The sequence below is a fragment of the Cyprinodon tularosa genome, unplaced genomic scaffold (assembly GCF_016077235.1).
Source record: "Cyprinodon tularosa strain WSP-4 unplaced genomic scaffold, ASM1607723v1 ctg488, whole genome shotgun sequence".
Taxonomy (NCBI): Eukaryota; Metazoa; Chordata; class Actinopteri; order Cyprinodontiformes; family Cyprinodontidae; genus Cyprinodon; species Cyprinodon tularosa.
Window position 1 is genome coordinate 464,272 of NW_024039216.1, and position 27,391 is coordinate 491,662.

General features: G+C 36.5%; 1 protein-coding gene across 1 annotated transcript in view; it reads right to left on the reverse strand.

The window, feature by feature from the left end:
• The window catches only part of alk (ALK receptor tyrosine kinase), a 293,190-nt gene that overhangs the window by 186,231 nt on the left and 79,568 nt on the right, over positions 1-27,391 (reverse strand). Inside the window, exon 2 of the mRNA XM_038302349.1 lies at positions 11,702-11,906. Coding sequence (XP_038158277.1) covers positions 11,702-11,814 — 113 coding nt within the window. The 5' untranslated portion in view covers positions 11,815-11,906. The remainder of the gene's footprint in view (positions 1-11,701; positions 11,907-27,391) is intronic.

The following is a 27,391-nucleotide window of genomic DNA, read 5'->3' on the forward strand; positions in this document are numbered from 1 at the left end:
CAGGTTGATACCGTGTAGTATTCAAATTGAACTACACCAATCAATCCGGAAAGCCTAAAGTAGAAAGTGGTTTCAAAAGTGAGGGACATTCAGTAAAATTCTTGGAGTTGATATGGTATCTCCCTCCCATGTTGAGTTTTTAGCCAATCACAGCAACAGTAGCACTTTGATTTGTTTCACAACTAGCAGAGTTTACTCTCATCAAATCCAGTCAGACGCAAAGACATCTTCCCATCCACAAAGACAAAAATCAAGTCCTTTTGCCCGTTTTTCAAAAAAGAAATGAAGGGTATTCCAGCTAAAACCCGGCACAATCGTGTTTGTTTTGCTTTAGCCTTCTGCCTCTGGTTGACGCACTGATGTCATAAACTATATTTTATTAGTCCGAAACATTTCTGTATTAAGTGAAACTTATCTGCTGGCTCCTGGCAAGATAAATTTTCGGGAGTCTGTAAATTCATAAATCTCGTGACAATTCATCTTACTTGCAAGGTAACCTTTCATACAGTCAGGTTGTGCTGAGCAATTTACTCTATATTAATGCTGCTATATGTTTAGGCTGCTGGAGGACGCATCAATCACTTTTCATAATTTTGCTTCATTCTATATCCATTCTCCCTTTCTGCAGTATCTGCTAGTTCCATCCATACATTGATGTCCTCTCTGCTGTTCTGTGATTCCATTCTGGAAAGAAAAATCAGTTAGGCTGCTCCCATTAGATGTTGAAGTTGGACCTGTTTTTTTCAGTGTAGTCCTGTTTCTTTTATTGTGACTAAATATCCTTTGACATGGGAACTGGTTCAGAGTTTGTTTCTTTTTTTCCTAGACAGGGCCCCCTGTGGAGCTAGTTAACATTTACTTTTTGTATTTTTGTTTCTTTTCGTATGTTTGCTTTTATCTCTATGAACCCCAGGCAGCCTCAGTAGAAGGCCATGCACAGTGAGCCTGGTTGTGCAGTAAGTTTCTTTCTGTTAAAAAAGAAAGTGGAATAGGGAAAGGGAGTTTTTCCTCTCCACTGTTGCTGCTTGCATGCTCACTGTGAGGGATTGCTGAAGAGTCAACAACAATGCAAGCGAATATTGTCTTCACAAGCCTTTTCAAGAAGGAGCGTGTCCTGCAAGACAATAACTTGATGTGATCAACTCGTTTACCTTGATAGAATGTTTAGACCAATCTGACTGCATAATCTGATTGAACTATCTCTATACGCTGCCTTCGGATGGCATGTGTTGTGATAAATACATCCGACATCTGCACACAAACTACCATGGCAAATATCACTTCGCTCCTTATAACTGTTGTTTCACTCTCAGACTATTCCAGATGTGCCAGATTTAAATGATAAATGTGACAGCTGAAATCAGACCTCTGTTAAGGCTCATATGACGTGTTGCAATTTCATGCTTATGATGAATTGGATCTATATTTAAATTTCTTCAACTTTTTCTTGTTGGCATAAAAATACTTGACAAGTGTGAACAAGCCTGTAATGACAGGGTTTGGTATTCTGTATTATTGTATATTATTCTGATATTATGCAGTAGATTTTCTCTAAACCGATGATTGATTTTTAGAGTAATACTGGTACAGTGTTCCCAAGGAACAGGCTTATTTGTACACAACCCTCGTGAGTTATGGTTTAATATTTTAATATGCTGAAAAGAAAAATAACATCTAAAACCAGCAGACATCCTAAGTCACTACTCTCTTGTTGCATTGTTTCGTTTATGAGTTTTTCCAAAATTTCATTTTTAGTACCAGTGATGTTGTATAACAGAATGTATTAGTGAGTGAAAAAAAATGCTGCTGTCTCCTTTCTCTGACAACTGGTATGAAAACCACCAGGAACAGCATGTAGCCATTGCTGCGACAAGTCTCATTTACATTTGAAACAGGAAAAATAGCAGAAAAGGCTACTCATGAGACAAATACATGGGAAGCAGTATGTCAACTTGTGAAATCTGAACAAAAATGGTGAGCTTTTTCTTTTCCTCTGCTTTTGGCGGTATTCATTTCTCTGTTTTGTTTGACTAATCCCCCACGGAAAATCTAATCTGAAGCAAGATTATGTTATAATAAAAAAATTTTTCACCTCTTTTGAGCAAAACTGCTCATTAACAGAGCAGAATGTTTTGTCATTTTAATTTACAAGGTTCTGTTGGAATTACCTATTGAATATGAAATTATTTGAAGTGAACAAAAAAGGTCCAGCTGTAGCTTTAGTCATCCAACCACTTAATAAAAAGCCAACTTTGCCGTGGCTGTCTGATAACTTGATACTAAATGATCTTTTGCAGATTCCTACCTAATTTTTCATGTCAAAAAAGATGAAACTTGAAAAAGTCTTAGTTCCTTAACAATGAAAGTCTTCAGCAAGGACAGTTTCTAGTCGTAGGATGGAGGAATATTAATATTGGCAAGAGGGGAAGTGATTTAAAATACTCCAAACACCTTTTCAACTACTAATGAACTCTATAAAATAGATGGAAGTCTTCTTTTCAATATCTAACCTGAACGTTATGTTATTAAATTCGACTTAAATAGCTAACAGAGGCACACGCCGTTGATGAGGTTGTGTACAGTATGTGTTGCATGCTGGCAAGGATCTTTTTTGGTTCAACAGTTTTGTGCATGTGTGGCTTGTTTTCAATGGGGAAACAGAGGGGAGTCGCTCTTCTCTCTCTGTCTGCAGCTATGGTTTGCTGCATGATGAGCTGCTGAGACTGCCCACCGGTCAGTTCTTTGGGGAACAGAGGGGCTCGAAGCATCACTAGCTCTCCTTTGATGATATTAAACTCAGAGCAATTGATACTTTCATGGGTTGTTGCAAAAGTCTCCACACAGAAAAATATGGCTGAGAGAAAGCGGCTGGATAAGCTGATCAGGAAGGCTAGCTCTGTGATTGGATGCCCTCTGGACCCAGTGCAGGAGGTGGGAAACAAAAGGACCCTAACTAAAATAACATCTCTGTTGGATATGTCTACCACCCCATGCATGAAGCTGTTGCTGCATTCAAAAGCTCCTTCAGTGACAGACTGCTGCACCCTAAATACACCAGGAAGGATTATCACAGATCCTTCCTACCAGCAGCTGTAAGAATTTCTAACATTACTAATTAAAACAACCTCAATAAGTTGTTACATTTATGCTGATGTTTGAACAGTTTCTGTCTTAGTCAGTTAAATAACATGCTGCTGTCATTTTGCTCATCTCTGATGATTACTGTAAAAATGTCCACAGCTGTGTATATTATTTATTCTTCAGATGACTGCACATCATTTATATTGTTAAAGCACTGTACAGTACAGTATTTTATTTGTCAATTTTCTTAACTCTGTCACTTATTCTGTTATTTTTATGAACTTTTTAAGTTCAACATTTGTGTGACCACTTTAGCTGTAATCTTTTGCTGCTGTAACACCACAATATCCGCTTTGTGGGATATCAAAGCGATATTATATTCTAATTTTTTAATCCCTTTTTGACAAAACAACGAAAGAAAAACGATAGCTACACAAGTCTGAAAAGTTGCTAATTATTGCAAAAATATTGGCAGGTGGGCAAGAGTGTTTTTTAATGGCAGATGTGGTGAATTACTTCATTTTTTTCTTTATCATGTCATCATTGTTTAAGCTGAATAAAAAAACACTGGCAATGATTTCAAGACTTGAGGCTTTTGTTGCCAGGAAATGGTTTTACACAAAGTATTAGAAGCAATTTATTTTTAGCAACATACATTTTTATATTTACTTTTCAACACTAAAATAAATTGATTGTGTTAAAAAATGTGTTTCACAAAATGTTACTTCTTTACGTCCTTTTAGCTCCTGATATAAAAGGTGCATAGACTTCACTTCCGTTGAATCTGACTCATTTTATTGAAGATTTGTAGCACTTATGTACACAACAGAAACAAAAAATAAAAAAATCTTTGTGTGAAAGAACATTGGAAGTCCTTTCATGTTCAGCACTGTTGGCTCAACAGAAAAAGAAGAGAAAAGCAGAGTTTTGAGGGGCCTCTTCTCCTAATGATCCCTCACAATTGCACTTCTTTTACAAGCAGCGCTCCCAGATTCAGAGCAGCGCGTTTCACTTTAGATGTGCCCCTGCAGTGACCGCACTCAGCAGAGAGGTGGAGGTCAGTACTGGCGAGCATTAAGCAGAGGAGTGGAGACAATCCATGCCAGGGATGGATGCAAAGACAGACCAGGGAGAGAACCATCAGATGACCCATGTGTCCTATTCTGGTTTGGCTGCACTCACTGAAGGACTCATAAAAACGCAGCAGTTGGAAACTCTGTGGAACCTCTGCATCCCGATTCATGGAGGACATTTTCTGTTTGACATAGCATCGAGATAATAAAACATTTCATATATAAACAAGCTGATTACTCTCTGTTGTTGCAGAATTAATTAAAAACCTAAACCAACTTCTACTCACTGCCTGCATTGCTTCCTAATGATTCATTTATTACGTTATTTTATTTGCTCAGCTGTTTTTGAGAAGCAAAATATGATTAGAAAAGTTTTTAAAATCCATGCTTAATATCAGAAAGCTTATGCCATTTAAGATTAATTTCCAAATGTAGGCTTTTTTTTACTTATAGCATGGAGAAAGGCCAGGTTAATGGTATGCATCCAAGTTCTGTATAATTTGTCTATTTCTACTAAAATAAAAGATTTCATTTAAGGAACCATTTGTTCCTGATGCATTGTACAGCCAGTCAGTGATTAGTATCACTTTTTTTTTTTTGCAGTGTGGAAATCTGGCCTCATGCTTTTGCCTTACAGAGTCAGACAACCTTTGTGAAGGAGCAGCTGCAGACCTGTGTTAAGAGACAATTTGTCAAGGTAGTTCCTAGATCAGTGGTGACAGCATGCCTGCTTCCCATGCAGTGTTGCCAAAAGGAATCGAAGGCCATCCAGCAGCTCTTTCTGGCTTTATTGTTAGGCTCAAACGTTCTCTTCAGACTTCAACTTTGCTTTTCATGCATCATAACTACTGGTATTGTTATTAAATCTTGCATTGCACGCATTATCCCTTAGAATTACAGGAATCCCAGTAAAATATTTTGCTGCCATAGAAACCAAGTGACGTCAAGATGTCGGTTCTCAAACAGTAAACGTTGGAGGTTTTGCTTTATTTCAACTCTGTTACCATATTTCCTGTTTTATCAGTTATATCTTTTTAATAACTATTGATATGAGCGGGCAAACTAATTCCTGAATTTTAAAGATTACCAAACATTCACCATATACTGTATGGATGTCATGTTTTCCCATCATCCCATGTAGGTTGGACAGGACTTTTAAACCTACATTTCCATTAAAACCAAACATGCGGCAAATACAATTACAGGTAATGAGGTAAATCATACAGTACTGGTACTGAAATCACAGATGTCCACAGTCCTGTGTACAAAGTTCCTTTTTGGGTTACATTTTGTTGTCTTTGGGTGCTGAGCTTCTTTGTTCCCAGTCATGCTGTCTAACTCAACTGTTTTTCAAAAATTTTAATGAGAATGTAGTTAAATACAATCATTTTTAAATATGATTAGTTCGGTTCTAACAACATTTACTTTTTATTGATATTAATAAACATCTGTGAGGAGATAAATACCTTTAACAAACTCTTAACTGAGATCCATTAGACTTCTCATTACTTTATCAACTTCCATTGAAATATTACAAAAATTAATGATTTAACCCGTTAAGGAAAGGGAAACAAAAACTCTGAGAAGTATTTCAGGACTTCTTTCAAAAGTATGTAAGAAAGTGTTGATACAGGAAGAGATATTAGAAACTGTTTGCAGCAATCTAACTTCCCCAAAGCAATGTCTCAAATTGCAATTCTATGTAAATTGTGTGACACAAATCGGAGCCATTCAACTTGGTGTGCAGGCCGAGGGTTATGCTTTCTTTTATATGCAAGGCTCTGTAGGAGGGAATATTGTATAATTTATCACTTGCCACAAAGCTCCCATTGTACTATAAAGTTGAGTATTAACATTGGCCTCCTCCTATGCCTCCTTCCCCTGCATTAAAGGAGGTATTGATCAGTTTTTTTGGGATGGTACTGCTTCAGTGCTGTGTTTTAAATCATGTCAACCTCAAATTACATCAAGGCTTAAGTGCATTCAAGGTCTTCACACCAAAAGCTCATCACATTATGCCTCACACTGCCGCACCCTGGAACGGAAAGCATTTGGTGCATGCAGTGCTGCAGGAGGAGTAAATGATTGCAGGAGCACACGATAAACGAGCTCTTCATTATTCTGTATGTTGGTATGAATATGTTGCGGTGGACGCTGTGCGAGATAGCTCTATGCTAAATGAAGCAGGGAGAAATACTGCATCTATGATGAGGTGTAGAGGTGCTAGAGAACATTACTCTGCCACCATGTGAACCCTTCGTTGCCTCTCTCACAAATCAAGACTGCATATCTTAGTAGTGACATATAATTTGGTAATGGTTTACTCCGTGACCCATCACATACAACCCGAGGCTGGATACAGCTAATATTTATAGATTTGAACAAAAGTTTTTTAAATGGAGAGTACATTCTCTTATAGATTCCTGGAGTGATTTCAGCCTTTGTCCAGCATTTGTTCAGCTTCAGAGATAATTGGATTCATTTTGGAAAAATTCAGTAAGCTTCCTGTTATTAAGACTGGTCCTTAGAGAGACAATTTCTCTTTGTAATAAATGTCTGTGGAAGAGTTAATTTGTTCAAAAGGGAAAATGGGAAATCCAGTCTGTGAAACTGCTGTAGTAACCCTTTCACATCAAAATCAAGTTTTTTTTTCTCCTTTAGTTAAGTCATTTAGATGTTTTAGTCAAAATGCGATCTAAAGCTCTGAATAAAAGCTAAATGGGAAACTAACACTATAACCGTCTTTATGTGGAGCATATCCTTTTATAATACAAAGTTAAAGAATACCAATAAGCCCTCTTCTTGAAGTTTGTCTCTCTACCCTCTGGATCTGCCTCAGAACAGAAGCATATTGCAAAACTGTGAATAAACAGGCACACAGAGGGCAGATGGACATTTCCATCTGCCTTGTTGCTCCCTGTATGACACTTTTCATACTTTATTCTCCAGTTTTCACATAGCTTTTGATGCAGGATGCTGCATCTGCTTAATGGTCTCAGTGTACACAGGCAATACACCTATATGATATGCCTATAAGTTTCCACAAACAAATATTTTTTTCAGTCCAGTTAATTCCATTCATAACTGGAAAAGGCAGTGTTAAAAAATGCTTAATGTGATCAAAAAATCAGCTAAAGATCTGATAACAGTTAAAGAAACAAAAAGACTGATAGGGATCTTTTCTGGATGATACATTCTTCATCACTGTATGAACCGGATTTTAATCTTTGTACCCTGACTGTATGAGTAATGTGCTGCGCTGTTGACACAAACGCTCCAAACAATATTTAAAATGTAAGAATTTTAAAGGAGCACGTGTAACCTGAGGGAGCAGCAGGTGATTAACTTTTTTACTGTGCCACCGGCTGCCTCTGAGAAAAACAACATTCACACAGTATGCTCTGCTGGCAGACTGTGACAGCCTGCGGGCTATTTGGAGGAGAGAGGGAGGAAAAACGTGCTTTTATTTTTCTGGTTTTTTTTAGCATGTCAAAATAAATAATGGTAAAACGTAACATTTTAAAACATACATTTATTACAGTGATGCAAGAATTGCTCCAGGTTTTGTAGAAAGGTATTTTTAAGTTCTTAAAAAGACAAAACCTTGATATATCATATCAAATCAAGCCCAATAAGCTAACCAAGGGGTGTGATAGTTTTTGAAAAGTTGTGTTTAAAGCACTTACAAAAACACGTACTTTCACTATGTTTCAGACTTTTGTTTTACTGTAAAGCACTTAGAAAAAGATGAGCGGGTTTGGCAAGTTCTCTCTACAATAGATAGTGATCAAATAGATAAGCTGGTGTTTTGTGGGAGAAACTGACTGCACTGTTGTTCCCTCCACTATCCCATCATGGTACCATATTTTCCAGTCACTGTAATTTGTTAGATATGAATTTTTCTCTGTAGTCTTCATGAAATTTTGAGAACTGCTCCCCTGCATGGGCCCTTGAGAAATCATTGATCCACTTTTGATAGGCCAAAAGAACTACTAACACCATGCTGATTACATCATTACCCTTAAGGTATTATTACTTAAATCATCTGGTCTGAAAATCTGCATGTAAGTTAAGTAAGTTTTAATGGGCTAATAATATTTTCATATGTAAATTATTGCATTTTAATCTGCACCTGTCTTTTAATTCAGTGGGATGTCCGCATACTGCAGATCTAAGAAAGAACGGCAGCTCAAGCCAAAGCATATTCCAAGCTTCAAACAATGTAGTTGACAGAAATAAACGGATGGCAGTTTTTGAATTTTCTGGCCAGCAAAACATCAAAAACATGATTGGTCAATTGGCACTTCATGTTGACTCCCTGTGCAGCTTTGATGGAGAATCCTGTGCTAAGTGGACGAAACCTGATTAAATGTTTTCCTTGAATCATGCATTTTTTTTTTTTGTCAAATTTTTGCGCAATGTTTCTGGCAAGTTCTCATTTATGGTCCCTCCAGACCTTTTCTATTATAATCAGTGCTGTCATTTAACCTTTACTGCCGGAATTAATTAATTCTTATATTTTATGTGTTAACTGATTTCGAGACAAACAACGACAATATATATGAATGTAGATATTATGTATGCATAATTAGGGAGACTACTTTTACTATTTTATGGTGTCAATTATTATCATCCATGATCCTTGGTACATGATGAAAATCCATCCACAGCCAATGATTGGGAAATATTCCATTTTGGCTGCCTTAAGGCAGTCAGTAATTTTCAACAACAGAGTATCCTGTTCTTTTATCTAATTAAGTTCCAAGTGATTCAGGTGAGCTAACACCCAAGATGGAAAGAAACTAAATAACAACCCGGACCCTTGCACTTGACCCTGACCTCCCTGAGCAGACAGAATTCTTCCAGTCAAGAGAATGACATACTGTGGGTGATAAAACCTCAAAGCAGTAGTGGTTGTTGTTTTGGAAGAAAAGAGCAGCCACCTGACCTGCAAAGGAAGGTATTTTCTTGTCAAGTTTTATTGTGGTAATTTGGAATAAGAAGCTGAGGTGTCAAGATGGTTTAAAAACCAAAATGAATTTTTTGTTTTCCTTCAAAACTAATGTTCAGCTATACTGTAGAAAAAAAAATATTGGCTTAGAAATCCCTCCTTAAAGAGGGAAAACATTTTGATAAAAGGTGAACCTTTTCAACTTAGGGGCTATTTAGAATAATTTCTATTTTGGTTTAGAAGTTTTATTTCCCTGTAAAAGTTATGTTTATTTGGATTTAGTGTCTTGAATTAATAAACCATTCAGAAATTGACATAAGAGCAGTTACTAATAATCCCAGTCCTTCTTTATGTGGCATGAGTCTTAATTAATCAATCTTAATCTTATCACTGTTTTTAATTGTGTGGTCATATAATCCAGTAATTCCCAACCGGGGGTACGTTTACCCCTAGTGCTTCCGCGAATGCATTGCAAGGGGTACATTAAAATATTTTATTTCTTACTGTAGGTAGTGAAATTAAATAGGGCTGGGATCTGTTCAGCTTAATGAGGTCCCAATTGAAAAAAGTAAATAACCTTTTATCAACCAAAAAATATGTTTTTCTTACCGGTTTATGTTTAAGTTTACCTCCAGCTTTGACACACATCAGAACCAAGCAGTAGAACAGACTGGATGTAGATCAGTCTGGTTTCAGCAGCTTTTCACACTGAGCTATTGGAGCTCACCAAAGAGAGCTCAGGTATCTTGATGAAAAGAAAGTAAAATTAAGTTAGTTTGACTATATTTTTTTTTCCCAACTCATCAAGTTTAAATGTGATTATAAGGGAGTTTCTTAGAGGAGCTACAGTAACAACTAATTATTGCTAATTAATTACCAGCTTCCAGGCAACATATTAATGTAGTTTTTTTTTTTTTTGAGATGGAAAGAATAAAATGCCTAATAATTAAATGCTCTAATAAAAAAATTTAGTAAAATAGTTTTTATTTCATAATCAATTTTTGTACATTCCATTTTTGGACAATCATGATTACTTTTGACTGAGAGGGGAACTCATGGTAAGACAAAATACTAAAAAAGGGTACACAAGTGAAAAAAGGTTGGGAAACACTGATATAATCCAAACAGAAATCCTTGAAGTGAAGTATTTGACACCCAGAATCATCAATCCATCCTACCCACTCAATCCTACTCAACCCTTAACTATTAAAACATTTTCTACAACTGATGTCATTGGTCATGTGACAGTAAGGAACATTAGAGGGTAATAACAAGCAGGATTTACCGTAGCTGTATTTTCCAGCAGCAGCGTTTTTTTCAGAATGACCTTGATAGCAAGTTTTCATGATTTGGCTAAACACCTTGATTACTGAATTAGGAAAATCTGTTATAACGAATATGAAATGAAAGGCAGAGATAAATAATTAGTACCCAAACCATCTTTTCTAATGTCCGCAAGCGGCTCTTCTAGATGTTGTTTTGCCCGTATTTCTTATGAATCAGGCACCCTCCCAATGCACCAGAAATGTGTTCATGTGAGTTTCCGGCTGGCAGAGATGGTGTGGGTGGGCAGCAGCGTCTGACTACAAATGAGAGTGAACACAATGCACAGTCTAATTCGTCACGGGCGTAATGAGCGCTTCCCTGCTACTCTCCCTTAACAGCATTCAGAGGCCTGAATGCTTGCATAACCACACAAATGTTAATGTGCATTTCTCCAGCAAACCAAAACTTTAAGAAGCAGGACACAAACAAAGCATGCCATTCCACATGAGATAAATTACTTTAGAGATTACACACAAAAACAGCATGAAACTGAATTATAGCATTTGATTTACAAGCAATAATCTAAAGTACATTCATCCTAAAAAAAACAATGCTCAGATCCATCGTCTCTATCAAAAGCCCACTGAGAGCAGCACAGAACATGTGGTAATTAGGTATTTGTTTTAAAAGAAGGTTGTACTAGCGCAATAATTGATGATCAGTGCCTTGACCCACAATAAACATCCACTTAGTTCAAGTAAAAACTACTTAACCTCCGAATAATGTATTCAAATATAGCATCCCAATCTCTAAAAATCGCTCCTTCGTTATATGTCCCTTTTCTGAATACTAAACACCTTTTTCTTTTATCATTTATATATAAAACACTGTTTTCTGTTTTAAACCAAATATTTATCATAAAATAATAAACGCTTAAAAAGAAATTTACGCTAGGATTATTTTGATTTTATATTTCTTTTCCTTCTTTATTTATGTTTTAGCTGCTATTGTGAAAGCAAAGATAAGTAGAAAATCAGAATGCAGACATGTTTACAATGATGCAACATACACAAAAGTGGGAAAAGTCTAAAACTCCTGCGATAATAGGAGAACACTCAGTAATTTTAATTAGGTGTATCTGACATCGCCTGACTGGTATGTTAATCCCATGAAAACAGCAAGGGCAGAATGAGTGTGCCTCTGTCAGTGTGTTTGCTTTTAACCTAATTTGAGTCTGATTCTTTTTTTTACACAGAGCTGAACAGATTTGTGCAAACATGTTTAATGCTTTTTCAAAAGAACAAAAAAACAAATCCAGCGAACAACTTACCCTGTGATGCGCTGCAGCGTGTCAGTAGAGAAGAAGGCAACAGGTGGCTTGTCTCTCTCTATGACCCAGACGGTGTACTGTCCACTTTGTCTGGGATGGAAAAACACAGCCATGTCCAGGCTGCATGGCCCTTCACCTCCCCACAGCCACGGGCTCAACACCCAGGGGCCTCCAAAGGCTGAACTATTAACCCAGAGAAACTGACCTGGAAGAAATTGAAAAACAAAGTGGTTCAGGATGAAAACTTTTTCAGAGAACAAAGTCTTACTGAGAAAATGGAATAAAGCGTCAAGAAGCAGATCTTCCTGATAAAGCTGCTCTGAATTTACATGGAGTATAGCACGAAATAGGTAAGGAACTCGCTTACAGTGGTACTTGAATAAAACTGTATCAAATAAAATCCCTTTGAAAATGAACAGCCAACATATCCAATGCTCTGACAAGAAGAAATAAAAAAACAGATATATTTCAGGTTAAAAGAAAAAAAAATTACAAACCAAATCTAGTTAGAATCACTCCGGGTAATGGAAATATGAAAAAGAAAAGCAAATTATTTAAGGAAAGCTTTCACGTCAGAAAGTTGATGAAATGTTAAAGCTATATTCAGCTCATTGATGACATAATAAACGGCAACACTAAAACATCTTAGTTGCTGTTGTGGTTAAGGAAATGTGCTGCTGCATTATGGGTAAATGTGGTGCAAGTTTGGCACAACTTTCCCCTCCAGCACTGTGATTAATCCAGTCATCTTTATATAGGACAGTCTTATCCTTACCAGACTGACCCAAACTCTGTATAGTCAGTCTGGTTGAAAATAATGCAGAGCAGATAAATGCTCTGCAGTTTTTCTCATGAGAGGAATTCTAAAACACACAAAACAGAAAACGAAAACCTATGTTGCATGAATCACTTTCTTTTTACCATGATGCTGTAGTTCATTCCTGTAAGTGTATGAAGGTCATGAGAGTCAATAAAAAACAGATTTATTCTCTTCAGCAGGGGGTTGATGTATTTCTTCTGTTTTTATGTCGTCTCCATTTCTTCACCAGGTGACTGTATTTTATACTCTGGATAATGGAAATGTGAGCTTTAATAGTATTAAATTATTAGAAACAGTATAGAAACAAACTTTGGCCTTTTGTGGGATAAGGTTTGCCTTTTGGTACTTGATTGAAAAAATAAAATTTCTGTAAATTAGTATTCAAGGGGTATACTTCTCTTTGGTATGGCTCACCTTATCCCAAAAGAACAAAAAAATTTGTTTTTATGGAGAGGCTGCTCATTAAGACTATCTTCCTTGAAACAGAAACTCCTCTGCATTAAAAGAAACATAAATAAGCTCTAAAATATCTGGTTGTTTTTTTAAAAATCTGTTACAGTCTACCTCTCTTTTTGACGACAATTGGGTTAAGATAGCAGTTACTGACTGTTGGGTCTTGTGGGATACCTCAAGGCTTTGCTTGGCACCACCTTTTTTCTCACGTTTTACTTCTTTTAGGATGCAGGAGTTATAGTGCCAAGACATGAAACTACCAAACTAAAGAAAAAAAAATCTTACTTTATTACAAGGTAAACATTTTAAAATTCAACTATGTTGCTGGTAAACTGACAAACATCTTTATCAGTCTGGCATTAAATTGAGGCGTTATGTAATAATTCAGAAAATTTCTCTGCAGCAAGATCTAATTGGAACACTGATTGTTTTATTTTCACATTGGGTGACAGTTTTTTCAGTGTTATCAAAAAATAGATCATGTTGCTCTTTTCCTTTTTACATTATTTACTTTAAGTGGGAACGATTATATGTTGGTTTGTTACTTTTATGCTGAGGGCCTTCATTTGTAGGCTACTGTTATGGGTACCTCTGAGACTCATAAACTGTTCAGCTTAAGAACAAAACAAGTCAAAGTAAAATTGTAGGTTTCATCAGTTCAATGCTAATTATTTTTTTGTCTCTTAACCATTAAGCTTTCTCCTTCTTTTTAACATAAGTATAGCACTAGTGCACCAGCCAAAGATATTCACCCAAATATGCTTTTTAAAAATAATGAATATATTGAATTAAAGGCATTAAAAATAGTTATGTTTTTGTGTTGTTGTTTGTTTTTATCACTTAAATTACCGTAATGGCTTTTTGCCAGCTCTGACAAATCAAATTTAGACTTTACTCATAAGATGTAAATTTTGGCTGAAAGAAATTGCAGGTTTAAAAATAGAAAACTAAAATCACTAATTCGTAGAGCTAGCTATGGTGAATATTACAGTTCTTGCTCTACAATTCAGGAGATAAATCCTTCCAGCTTGTAGTATCAGGAATTTTGAATTAACTTCCGCTTGTTGGATCACAACATTTATAGTCCAATAATTATATATTTATCATATATTATAAGTTTATTAAATTTGCTTCCTGAAAGCTGTTAATTTTATTTTACTGAGATTTCAATTAATGATTATGTGGTATAGCTAAACTCTATGTATTTTCTAACATCCTTGTATACCTTCAATGACTTTTCTCAGTAATTGCTGCTGCTCATAAAGTGTCTGAACGCTGTACAAAATTAAATGTGTTGTGTATACACTCTGTGTATACAAAATGAAAATAAAAGTTGCCAAAGTAAGTCTAAGTCTAATTGTTTACCAGTATAAATGATAAGCTGATGATTCTGTTATTGCAGCACAGTGTGTTTTCATTTCATCATCCAAAGTTTAACTGAAACTCTCTGTTGTATTTCGGGGGAATTACTTAGTTTAGATGTCCATCAACAAAATGGAAAAAGAGGAGGGTGAAGTTACAGAAAAGTATTTACTTGCTTTGATCTATTCTCACTTCAGTTAGATCAAGGATAAAAAATAAATACCTGTAAAACAACTAATAGAGTTTAATAGATTTAGGACATTCAGATACTTGGTTAAAGTAAAGGATAAAAAAAAAAAAAAACATTTCTGAGGAACATGCAATTTACTAGAATTGATTATAACCCTCCATACATACAGTAGCATCACATATAAGAACCTTGACTAGAATCTTAACTTGTGGTATTTTGCTTTAGATCAACTTTTTTTCCCCTTTTGGCTCTGTCTGATCTAATCAGTTTTCTTTTTTCAGTTCACCGGAGCCCAGTAAATAATAATAATCATCTTAAAAACAAGATTTTCTCAAGAGTGCAACTTATCCAAGGACTAGATGAACGTGCAAGATGCTGCATTTTTAAGAAATGATGAAAAACAAAAATGCCCTGTGAAGGACTGGCGACCTGTCCAGGGTATACCCCATCTCTCGCCCGTAGACAGCTGGAGATAGGCACCAGCACCCCCGCAACCCCGCTTGGGATAGGCATGACAGAAAATGGATGGAAAAAAAAAAAAATCTTTGATGAAACAAAGTTAAACATGGAATGAGCAAACTTAATACAATGGGTAAAGCTGGGTTTTAAGAAAAACAACTTGAGACACAAAATGCTGACATATTTAGCAGCTCCTTACTTTAAAAGTTTGGTCTGCCACTTTTGATGAAAACCCAGATTTTGACAGCCGGTAATTCTGAACGACCCTCCTCCAATGATCATAAAGCTAAAGTGAGACCTTCCACACAGAGCATTAATCTGGGGGGTTTTGCTGCCGGAGTAACTTAATGTTTAGCTTCCCTAGACAGAGAATTTTCTGCTTTAATCAACAAAACTTGCCCTGTGTGTGGTCGATCAAGTTTTGACCACAAACTACATTTTTTTCTCCCCTGATATCTAAAGTAATAACTGATCACTTAGAAAGGTGCTTAACCATGAGGCGTGCGTCGGTGACACAGTGGTTAACGCGCATGACCCATGTCCAGATTCCTTAGTCCTCAATGTGGCCAATCCTGATTTGAGAAAAAAAAACCCAACAAAACAAGCCAATAGTGCCTTAAAAAAGAAGAAGAAAGAAACAGCTGAACTACAAACAGACAAACAGGCACAATCATTCAATATTAGGCCTGATGAGCACTTGTACTGAAACACTGTGCCAACAATAACATCCTTTAGTATGGACACTGCTACTAGGTGAAGATGAATTAAATGATATTATTTCAACTCGACTCCTAATAATAATAATTAATTTAAGAGTAATTTTTTTATTTTTTTCTTAATTGAAGTTCTGACCACAGCTCAAAGTCTGATATTGTACTTTTTGTTTATCACAGCTTTACAAAGATGTTTGGAAAGGCCACACAAGTCTGATTAGTGCAACTCTACTGTTAACATCTTTTTCTGTTAAGTTTTGTCTTCAGTGGTTCTAATTAGTCAATATTACCCTGTTGGATATTTGAAATCATCCTGCTGTTAAGTCCTACTGTTTCCAAACTGCGAACCCCTTTTGTTAAAATTTCTTTAAATGTCTCATCTTTCTTACATGTTAATCAGTGGTAAGATCATAATTTGACAAGCAGTTTGAAGGTGAAAGTCAGAGAATGTCATTATAAAAACAGAAGCCCCAGAAGTCATCAGTGAAGTTCTTCCCTTTTTTCTGAAAGTGTTGTTTCCACTTTCATCCTTGTCTGATAACAAGCATGTTTCTTTATCCTGAGAGGTTCTGAATAACTTCATAAATTCAGGAGGGCTTAAATTGGAGCGCTCCAGTTAAGCCTAATTTGCATGCTTCTAACAGAGAATCAAGACTGCCTGGTTAAGGCTGTAGAGTATTAGGGCTGAATGCATCTTTTCCACAGCCAGTAGCAATTTGATATGAAGGTTTTTAAGACTCAGCCATGGGGGGAACTTCGGCCTGAGGGCAAAGACCCATTAACTCTTGTGTTCCAGTTTTAACAAAGAGAGGAAACACTTGGTTGGGAGCAATTACCTGAGGGTACAATTTTTAATGGCGAACTGCTGAGCGAATTATGTGATTCCATTAGTAGATTTTTGCTCAGGGTTTACCTTTGGTTACTGCTGCATATGCAGGCTCACTGCGTTTGTTTGCATGATCACATATAGGGCCTGCTATCTCTCCAAACTGTCTCTGCTGATTAGTATGTCAATCAGCAATCAAGAGTCTTTATTTTCATTAGGGCTTTAGCTCTAGCTCAGAATGCACATTTATTGGACATGGACATAATTTAAACACTCTCTAGAGGAATAAAAACGTGGTTGGTGTGTTTGGAAATTCTTTATGAAATCAGACATAAAAAATGAAAACTAAAACTAACATTTAGAATCAAGACTACATTCTTGATAAAAAAAAAGAGATAAACACTTAAACTGATAAGGCAGATCAAGTGGAACACTTATAGCAGCTGAAAAACATTCCTAAAGAGAAGGAAGAAATATGTACATGACGATGTAGCATGTATATACTGTAAGGACATTTTTTATGAGATGGACAGTTGAGTATCTACAGGGTGGTGACTTTGGGAATGTTTTTAAGTGAGATTGTTCACTATAATCTCCTTGGTTGGCTGGTGTTCATGATTATACTATTCCCGGAGCAACACTGTGTCATATTGTGAATCCTATCTGTAAAGTATATCATCATTGTAGATATGAGAAGCACCACACTGGTTTTATTGGCAAACTTCATAGTTTGTGTTGTGGATGGCAAAGCAGTACACCTGCTGGCGGGTAAGTACAACCGGGTCAGTTTTCCTAGGTACAGTACAACCGGGTCTGTTGTGCTGGGTCCAGCTTAGAGTAGGGGCCCAGAACCTCCAACTTTTGTAAATAAGAATCTTTCTACTATAATTTTCCTTCCAATTTGCCACTGTAGTACTGGTGAAGTACTCTCACCTCCCCTTCTGACCAAACGGTTTGTCTCTTTCTTTAAAGTTGCACCAGTTAAATAGGTAGGGCTTTCTGCACTGCAGGTGGAGACAGAAAAATTTGAAGCCTGAATTTCTACTCTTCCCTGGGTCAGGCAGCAGCTCCATAATTTTTACACAGAAATGGTACGCAACTCTCACCAGAGGAACACACCTCAAGCCAGGGGTGCACCTTAAGTTTGGATTGCTCTCAACAGATGGTCAACTTTTAATGCAGGATGTCGCAGTTTGTTAGCGCTATAATGGCAAAAAAATTCTGCAGTTTCTGTAAGGGATCCGTTGTTTATCTTTTCTAGATGAAGTTTAGATTTGGGCTACTAGAACAGGGATCATTAAGAGTACAGTATGTGCTGTTTGCATTAGACCAGGAGGCTCAAACTGGTTCCAGAAAGGTCCGTGTGGCTGCAGGTTTTCTTTCTTAATTAGACCAACGTGACTACAAGGCATGTCCAACGCTCCAACATTAGGATCAGTCACGTGAACCATTGAATGTAAATAAATAAACAATCTTGCAACAAAAAAAATCTGATCTTTCACTTTCAATACATTAAAAGTGTCAAAATTATTGCTAGTAAATGTTCAAAATTCTATTCAACTGGCAATAAATTCAGTAAATTTATAAAAGCATTTTTCATCATAGACAAACAATTACATATTTCTTCAGTGAAATTATTAATTATAAACTAAAAATAAACTATTAAATGCAAATTTTTACCTCACCGACACCATGTTTGTTTTTAACTATTAATATTGATATCCATATTTGCTGGTGCAACACAACCGTGTGTGCCATCCTTGAGAGGGGAGGGATATTCAGCCAGACTGAATTACATGGAGCATTATTCAGTTTAGTAAACCACTATAGACTCTAAATAAATCTGGCAGGGACCAATCACAGCGCAGCAGGCAGGACTTTACGATATGTGACTCTCAGCGCCATAATCCCCCATTATGCAGAACCACTTTTCTGCTAGCGTAACAACGAGCTTAGAAGATATTTCTTCGTCAAGCAAGTCACTGCCTTTTGTTTTTTTTTTATTATTAAATACTTTTTTCCTTCAGCATTTTCCAACAATGGAAAATGCATTAGAGAATAAAGTCAGCACAAGGAAAAGAAAGACAGGATAAGTTCAAGTTAAAATAAGTCTGTCTTTTACATCCAAAAAACATCTTTCTTACTCTTAAAGATTCATACACTTCTGGATTTTTGGTTTATTCTTGCATTCTTACTCCAAAACTTTGAAACTGTGAGAGAGTTTGTTCAGATGGCAGAATTGTAACTAAATAGCTAAAAGAAAAACGAAAACAAGCCATTCAAAATGTGTTTGCTGCCAAATCCTCTTACAGCAAATTGCATTAACTCAGGGCCAGCACAAGCTTCTGGGGCTCCAAATATTTGGCTGCCACACATTCTCAGTCAAAGCTCTCGTTCTTCTAACAGAGGTTCAGTTTTACACCAGAAAGCAGATGTTCAAAAGTACTTTTAGTTATTTTGCTCCTTTTAGCTTTAATCTATTTTTGTTTTTTTGATTATTTCTTGTTCATTATAAACTTGTTCAGCAGTTCCCAGATTTAAAAAAAACAAAAACAAACAAACAAACACTGTTATTTGACAGTAATCCAGCAAAATAGTAACTTTCAGTGATTCTGTATCATTTCCTTAAGAGGGGAAAGCCATAAAAATAATTTCGGAATAAGCTGCCTGCTTACAGATTGTTGAACCTAAGCCTGTTGGAAAGTTCAATGGAGGAAAAAAAGTGTGGTAGATTATTAAGACCAAGGATGCCAGCAGAAGTGAGAGTATTTCGGTGGAGCATTTTTTTAATTACATTTTTACACAGTGAGGACTGCAGCAGGAGTCAGTACTAAAGGCATCCCCACTCACATGTGTGCATGACATGAACTTACACTGCCTCATCCTTTTGGTTAAGCCATACTTCAGGGGCCGGCAACCCGCGGCTCCGGAGTTGAAGCAGTTCTTTAATACCCCCTTACAGCTCCCTGGAGCTTTTTCAAAAATGTATGAAAATCTATATTTTTTGTTTACTTTAATATGGTGTGCAGGAGGTCAAACAACCACTCATTATGTTTTCCTATGCTGTTATTATTTGTATGATAAATTCATTTAAACAATAAATGTAAACATTTCTTTCAACAGAAATTTGCGTCACTGAAATCAGTGGCCTTAGCCTGCAACAAACGTTTTAGCATGGGGCGGTGCCAGGCAAACAAATCGGCGGGTGCGTGTCTGACAGTGGATCCCAAAGGGTAAGGTAGCTGATGAGAACAGAAGATTCAAAGAAATATAGACTAAATCATTTGCTTTCATATCAATGCAGACAGATTGCCAGCATTTTTGCTTTGTAATGAGAGGTTGTCAAAAAATAAGAAAGAGTAATTTGGAAAGGCACTTCCAGGGAAGGCAAGCTAAATATGCAGCCAATCACAAAGCTGGGAGTGAGAGAAAAAATGTGATTGCAGAACTTCTGGATAAATTAGAGAAGAGCAAAGATAGATTTAATAAGTGGATTGCATCTCCAAACTCGCTAGTTTTATTGCAAGCATGGAAAACCGTTCACAGATCGGACAGGTAGCGCTCTGATGCAGGTAAGTAAACTTTCTTCCATTTTTTCCCCAAATCCTAAATATAAAAATAACAGTAAGAAACGCTGGTGACAGAGGATGTTAGATTTTGATGGTACAGGGCAATTTTCTCATGGATTTCAGTTCCTGCTTGGTTCCTTATGACTCAATCAACTCCTGCCAACAGAAACACGTCCACCATGTTTCCATAATTTCATCAATAAAACAAAACCTTAACCACGCGGTGAAGGGCGGTGTTGCTATATGAGCTTTATATAAGACTTCTAAATTTTTGCAGCCCCAAACAGATTAGTTTGTTGTTTTTTTGTTCCAATGTAGCTCTTTGAACAGTTTGGGTTGCCTGCCGTACTTGAACCAGAGCCCCACTGGACCAATGTATGAACAGTACTCTACCTCTAAAGCCTGGAGTCCTGATTTCAGATGAAAAGGATTTCTTTTTATAACAATCTTCAAATCAGTGTCACATAAGTAAAGGTGCTCAATAGTTCTTTAAGTCAATCAAGTATGGCATTTCCTAAAGTGGGCACAGAGGTCTTTCATAGTATTTTAGACTCTTTTAAGGTTCTGCCTGTTGACAGACCTCTCTTTTTGAACAGAATCAGTAAAAAACTTTTGTTTTTCTCTGATATTTAAGCTTACTGCGAAGCTTCTGTCAAGTATTGTTGACAGACTTGGTGAGCATCAAATCAAACGACTAGCTCCAGATTGACAACAACTTTTAATTGCTTTTTCAGGCTAGATAAGCTGTGCGTCCCGAGAAGAGTACCTGAAAAGGTGTGATGAAATTAAATCTGGGGAAAGACAGAAGTGTGTTAGCTTGTTAAAACATTATTACTTTTATCAGCACAGCAGAAAAACAAGCATAAGAAAACCAATTAAGGTCTAAACAAAGTAATTTTCTTTTTTACACAACCAAAAACAGATTCTGCTCACTGATTTACATTTCTCATGACTCACATTTCTGCTGTTTGCTGATTTCATGAACAACAACGTGTTCCTCACACGCTCCGCACTTTAGTGATCAGGTTTTTACCCCAAAGCAGCAACTTCAGCAGGCTGTTTTTTTAAGCTGATCAGTTAAACTCCCTGTTAAAAGTAGCAAGCTGATTAAAACCAACTTCCATGCAGAAAAGAATGTGAATTTAGAAAGATGATTTTAGAAACATTATTTATATCTCTCAAATGATATTCATCCCTTCCAAGCAACTAGCAAACCATAATATCAGTCATTTTATAGGTATATCTATTGTTTGTGGAATGCTTACTGGAAGAAAAGCCAATGTTGAAAAAAGTCTTATACAGGTATATACTTGATTTTCTCTTAAGAGACAGTGAGTCTGGTCAGAGCTGATTTGAAGATTGATGCAACTCAATGCAGGAGTCCAAAACGCAGAACGAGCTAAAATAAAAATGGTTCAAAGTAAGGTGAATCCATGTGTTAAAATGCCCCAGACATAAAATACAATTGAGGATCTGAGAAAATAATTGATGCTTTCAATCCAATCTGGCTAAGGTTGACCGGTTTGTCAAACCAGAACAGTTTCAGTCTCTGCTTGAGGAGCTGGTAGAAACAAATATCAATAATTGCAGAGGTTCTCTGTGTTCTCTAAACCTAAAATAAACTCATCATGGTATAGCTTATTGACATATGTGTAATAGACTAATGCCAAATGATCTGTAATGTTAAAAATCTCAATACTCCAATTTTCTTGCTTCCGATTGTCAAGCCGTTGCAATTAAGCAGAGCAATCATTGAATTCTGCATACATGATTAAAAAGCTTTATATGTGATTCACATTATGTAACTATCTATATTTCCAGTGATTGTAAATATAAATCTTAAATCTCCCTCGTTGCTATTCTTAGTTAACGGCTATGTAGTGCAGATCAGGGAAATGGTAAATAACAATGATGGGAAATTCAAATATTCAGCTGAGTGTCGCCTTGCCAGGCAGAGTAAATAAGGAAGTGAGGAGAGAGCCTTAGTAATGATTTAAGCATGGTTAGCAGTGATTTCAGCCTGAGGGACGAAGTGTGTGGGCCCAGCGAGCTGACTGATTAAGTGGCCTTGTTTATACTCAGAGCTATAATAGAATCTGGGCCGTTCCCAAATGAACTAACAGTGCCACGTGCCAGCCACCACTGAGCTGTTTGGTGGCAATTTCTGCACGGTCAAAGTTAAAATGAAATTTAGTTTCCTGTTAGGGAATTGGAGTCTCGGTGTTCTTTGTTGGTATTGTATTTTCTTTCTGTTTTTCTCAGATATGAGAAAGTGTTTTAACTCTGGTTGTTGCTTTGCATTCTAGCCTGTCGGCAGCATCCAAAATTTGCTCTGTCAGCAACAGTGCAAGTGTAAATTTGGTCTAGTGTGCGTTATAAGGATCAGTCAGGCTGTCGACTGAACCATCATTTTAAGGCTGTTCTGTTTGATTTTTTGTTGGGATTCATGAAGGGAATTTGTGATTTGGACTTATGAGTTCTCTGTGATTCTACTTCTTTTAAATTCCCCCCGTTTTGGTCACTTTTCCTTTTTCTCAGATTTGCTACATGTGGTTCCTTGGTCTAAAAACACAGTGAGGTGATGATCAAGTTCACAGATCTTTTTCAAAATCCTCTATTTTAAGGCTCTCCACATTTCTTTCTTTGTGTACTTAGATTCATCAGGTTTTCAAGATTACCAGGGTGTGTGATTCTGTCAACACAACAAGTTTCAGTAAGCTTAACATGTTACCATGTGTGCATATTATTTATTTAGTATAAACAACATTTGCGGAATCCTTTGCCAATCTCCTCATTTCTATAATAATCAGATAAAATAATTGTAATGCATCACTGAAGGATTACTATTAAGGGATTCTTTTTGGGTTTCTGCACCATTACCAAGAAGTCAGAAATTCCATAATTTTATATCCATAAATAAAATAATTAAAATCCAAAGCTTAATTCCTCAGTTAGCTCAAATATTACATATAACTAGTTAAAAAAATTATTTTATTTACCTTTTTTAACTTAATTATTGATAAATCATATTCATTTAAAATGCTTATTTAGTGAAATGAACCAGCATGATTGCTAATGTCTTGATTCCATCCAGACATTAAAATCTCCTCAGCTTACCACTACTGTAACATCTAGAAGGGAATCTAACCTAGAATCCAGACAGCCACCTTGAACTGCAGCCTAATAGGCTAATATAATGTATATGAGATGAAGAATAGCCCAGTTTGAGAAAAGCCTTGCTTGCCCTGATAAATAACACTATGCAACAACTATTTTGTTCTCATATTTTCATTCACAGCAAACCAAAGAATAAAGTATCTTATTGTGTGACTGATGCAGATATTCTACAATAAACCTGTATTTTGTCTTTTTTTTCAATGCTAGGGCTGGTGGCATTTTAAAGTAACACAATGTGTTAAAACAAAGAAAAAACAGAGCATATCCACATGACAAAGACCAGAGCTGAATTCCCCACGGCAGCCAATTTGTGCATTCTAAACAGAACATTTGACAGTGTTCACAGGTGGGTAGCTACTGATGCAGCATCCCCAGCAGCTGAGAGGAACTCAGTAGTAGCCCAGTAAGGAGGGTGTACAGCATGTCTTTAAAGTCCACGGTATACCCATCTGTACTGCTACTTACAAATAAACAAGGACAGCAGTGTACTCCTCACGTATTCATTTATGCAGCTGCACAGTGAGCCATGCAAGTGGTGGAGCTCTTAAAAATGTCACGTAGACCTTTTACTTCTGTATCTGCTTTGTTCTTTGAACCAACAATCTTCCTGATAAGAAACAAACTTCTAGCTTTGTGCTGATTTTCAAAGCTGAGCCTGGTTTTAGGATTTATCTGACAGGAGTCTCTTTCACCTGTAAATATATAATGACCCTATGCACTACTAACAATAATATCTCCTATGGGTGTAATTAATTAACATCATCAGAGTTTAAAAGAAGATATTTATGAATTGACCTGGATGTACATATTCCTTTTGGATCAGCATAGAGTTCACCTTTTTTTTATTTCTTAGCTTTTATCAAAAATACATTTAATCTAATAAATATTTCATAAACATCTTTATTATTATTATATACATATTTAACTATCTTGATTATAAATACACTAACAGTACACACAGAACCGGTAGGGGTCAAAGATGGCTAACAGATGGCGACCTTGGTATTTTGCTCTGTTGGTTTTTGCATATTTTGTGTTTTTATTTTGCGCTCAGCCACCATTCACTTTCACAATAAAGGAACTTGTCAGGCATCTTTTTTCCCAGTTGCACTACTTTCTATTGGATTTGTTAACAGGTAGGCATACCCAATGAGTTTCAAGAACAAGGACTCTGAACACCTTTCCTTGAAACCCCTCCAGCTAATATTACTCTGACAACTGTGGTCAATAATTTTTTTGATTGGCTTGAATTAAAGCATCTGAATATATGGATATCCAAAGCTCCCTATTGGACCCTCTACAGTTTGTTTACTGAGCAAACATGTTGGTGGATGACCCTGTATGAGGACATCGCCTTGGCCTTGTGCCAGATATAGTAATAAAAAGACAGTAAATACAGGTCTTAGTAGGCCTTGGAGCTCTGTCTCACCAGAGGTGATAAAAACCAAGAGTGAGCCCCCTGGGGTTCTATTTTCTTGTCTCTTCTGATTTGAAGACCAGATCCCCACCATAGCTGCGTGTTGTGCTGTTTGAAAACATGTGGTGAATGTTGCGGTGTTGTGCCTTTTCTGGTGGAAGCTGCTTGCCAGTCACTACCTTCCCATTCCTAAGGACAGGCTTGTCAAGCTTGGAGCCTGCAAGACAGGGGAATCTGCAGGAATATGTGTTTCTTGATTGTCTCCCAGTCAGGCCACACCGATCATGAGGAGCCTGCCTCTTCACAGAACGCGGCCAAGAAGTCAGCAGCCTGCTTGCTTATTGTCCCTGCCAACCAAGCTAAGCCACTGCACACACTGAGTTATCTGTTTTGCATTGTAAACCATCAGAACGGCTCACTGACCCGCATCAAACAAATCGTCAAACGACGCAATTAAAATCGCCTTCAAAAAGCTGGCCTCCAATCGGCATACAGTGGGAACAGAGCTGTCTGTAGACAGAGTCAACAGACAGGAGTTGACTCAGGTAATCCATTGATGTAGTCAGAACCACCTTGAAACCTTTAAACAAAAATTCAAAATCAATATTCTATTTTACTAGATTATCATTTAGTATGCTTTTATTATGTTTTCCAGTTTTGGGTTATTTGAATTACATGTGTGAATTTATCATTTTCTTTAATGGGAAGGTATATAAACTTTCAAGCAAACATGTATATCATGAGAATTCAGGATCTTGTGTTTTATTAGCAGATGATTTACTACTTAGTTCAGACCTCTTTTAATATGGATCAGGATCATTCCTTAGGTCTGTTGTACTGACAGGTAAAAAAAGGGCATAAATCGTTATTTTAAGTAAAAGCCAGTACAAGGTCTGCAGTCTACTACATCTGACAGACTGAATAAAAGTTAACCACATAAAAAAGGTTGAAGCATCCAGCTTGTTTTCATAGTTTGAATAACTTCAGGCTGCTAAAGATGTTGGAGGAGAGGACGGTTCCCGCAGTTTCACTCATTAATGAAGAAAAAATGAATTTAAAAAGCCTTTCTTTAGCATCTTTTATGTTCAAACAAAGCTGGATTAAAACCTTGGTTCTCTGGTTCTTCAGTATTTTTTTGACTGTTTCACATTTGCCACCATAAATCTTAGAAGATGCATCAATAAAATAATAGAAAAAATAAATAAAAAAACCTTCAGGTTTTCAAGGTTTATAGTAGCTGCAAATAGCCTTTATTGTGTGTTTTTTTTTTTTGTCCAAACTTCAATATTTACACTGTAAGCTGGCCATTATAAGCAGAAATCATTTACGCCTGGTAACATGAGTTTGTTGATAGAGTCACGGAAAAAGAAGGAGAATATAATGGGAGCTCAGAACTAGAATGCACAGAATGTGCAGTACATTCGATCCCATTTGTCTTACATTGGCATCTTATCAGTTCTTTCTTATCTTTCATGGGGATATATCTGCAATATTACCTGAAGTGCTTCTCTAAACTTTTTGAGCTCCTCTACATCTGCTAAACTTGAGTCTGTAGAGAAGATAGTTGTGACCTTAGAAAAAAAAAGAAGGCTGTCACTCCCACTCCCAAACACTCCCATATGATATAAATGATGGAGGAGTTCACATTTGCATGAGTTTAGTGGAATCTGCTTAGTTTTATGAATCCAATTTGGGAAAGGAAGCTCTTAGCAGATTCAAGAAGCTGCAAAAACCTAAAGAGATTACACTGCTTTGTTAATTCCCTCCAGAATATTTACAACCAGCCACAAGTATTACTGACAATTAGAGGATTTAAATGAGGGAATGAGAGCAGCCTGTCTCATCATTTTATATGTTTGCAGAGTGACATGCTAGTATTTGAAAGACATTATAATTCCCTCCCCTTGTTAAAAAAGATAATGATTAGAAAAAAAACCTTTCCGATAAGGACAACAGGTTCCTGGTAATGCAAAGCAAAAAAAAAAGTTACTTAAGAAACAATAAAAAAAAAAAAAAAAAAAAAACATTTTGATAAGCAATTAAGAAATCTTAGAGTTACTGTGGCTTGTTAAGACATCTCGTAAAGCTATATAATGGCTGAAAGAAATATAGAAAAGAAAAGAATAAAAATCTGTTTCAGAGAAGTACGAGCAGGTTTACAGAAGTTACAGTCTTGCTTGGCAACTAGGCTCAAGCTTCAACAGCTAAGGGAAATGCATAAAGAACTGGGACACATTCTGCCTTTGTAGTCAAGACAAAAAAGAATGAATACATAAATTAGCAGATCCTCTAAGCAGAAAAAAAGCATCCAAGTATTCATTAAAGGGGGGAAATAAACTCCCTCTTGCCAAAAGCTCAATCCAGCCAATGAAGCTATGAAGTCTGTTAGAAGGTGGATTGCTTGTTGATTATTCTCTATAGAAGATGATAGCATCTCCTGCAGGTTGAATGTTATCTGATTGTGAATGAGTGCTGGTTGTAATAACTCATTTAAAGAATTATGCAGCTTTTAAAATGCTCTTTCTCTACAGTTTCTAGAGTTGCACATTCTCTCCAAAATGTGAAAGAAAAAAAATCACATTGTGTTTGTATTCACTTGGTGCTAATGTGCTAAAAGCATACAGTCTGCATCTTGTGTGCATGGTTAATTAATTTGCTCAGATTAGAATTAATGTGCTTGTGTTAGCATGTGCACAATCGCGTG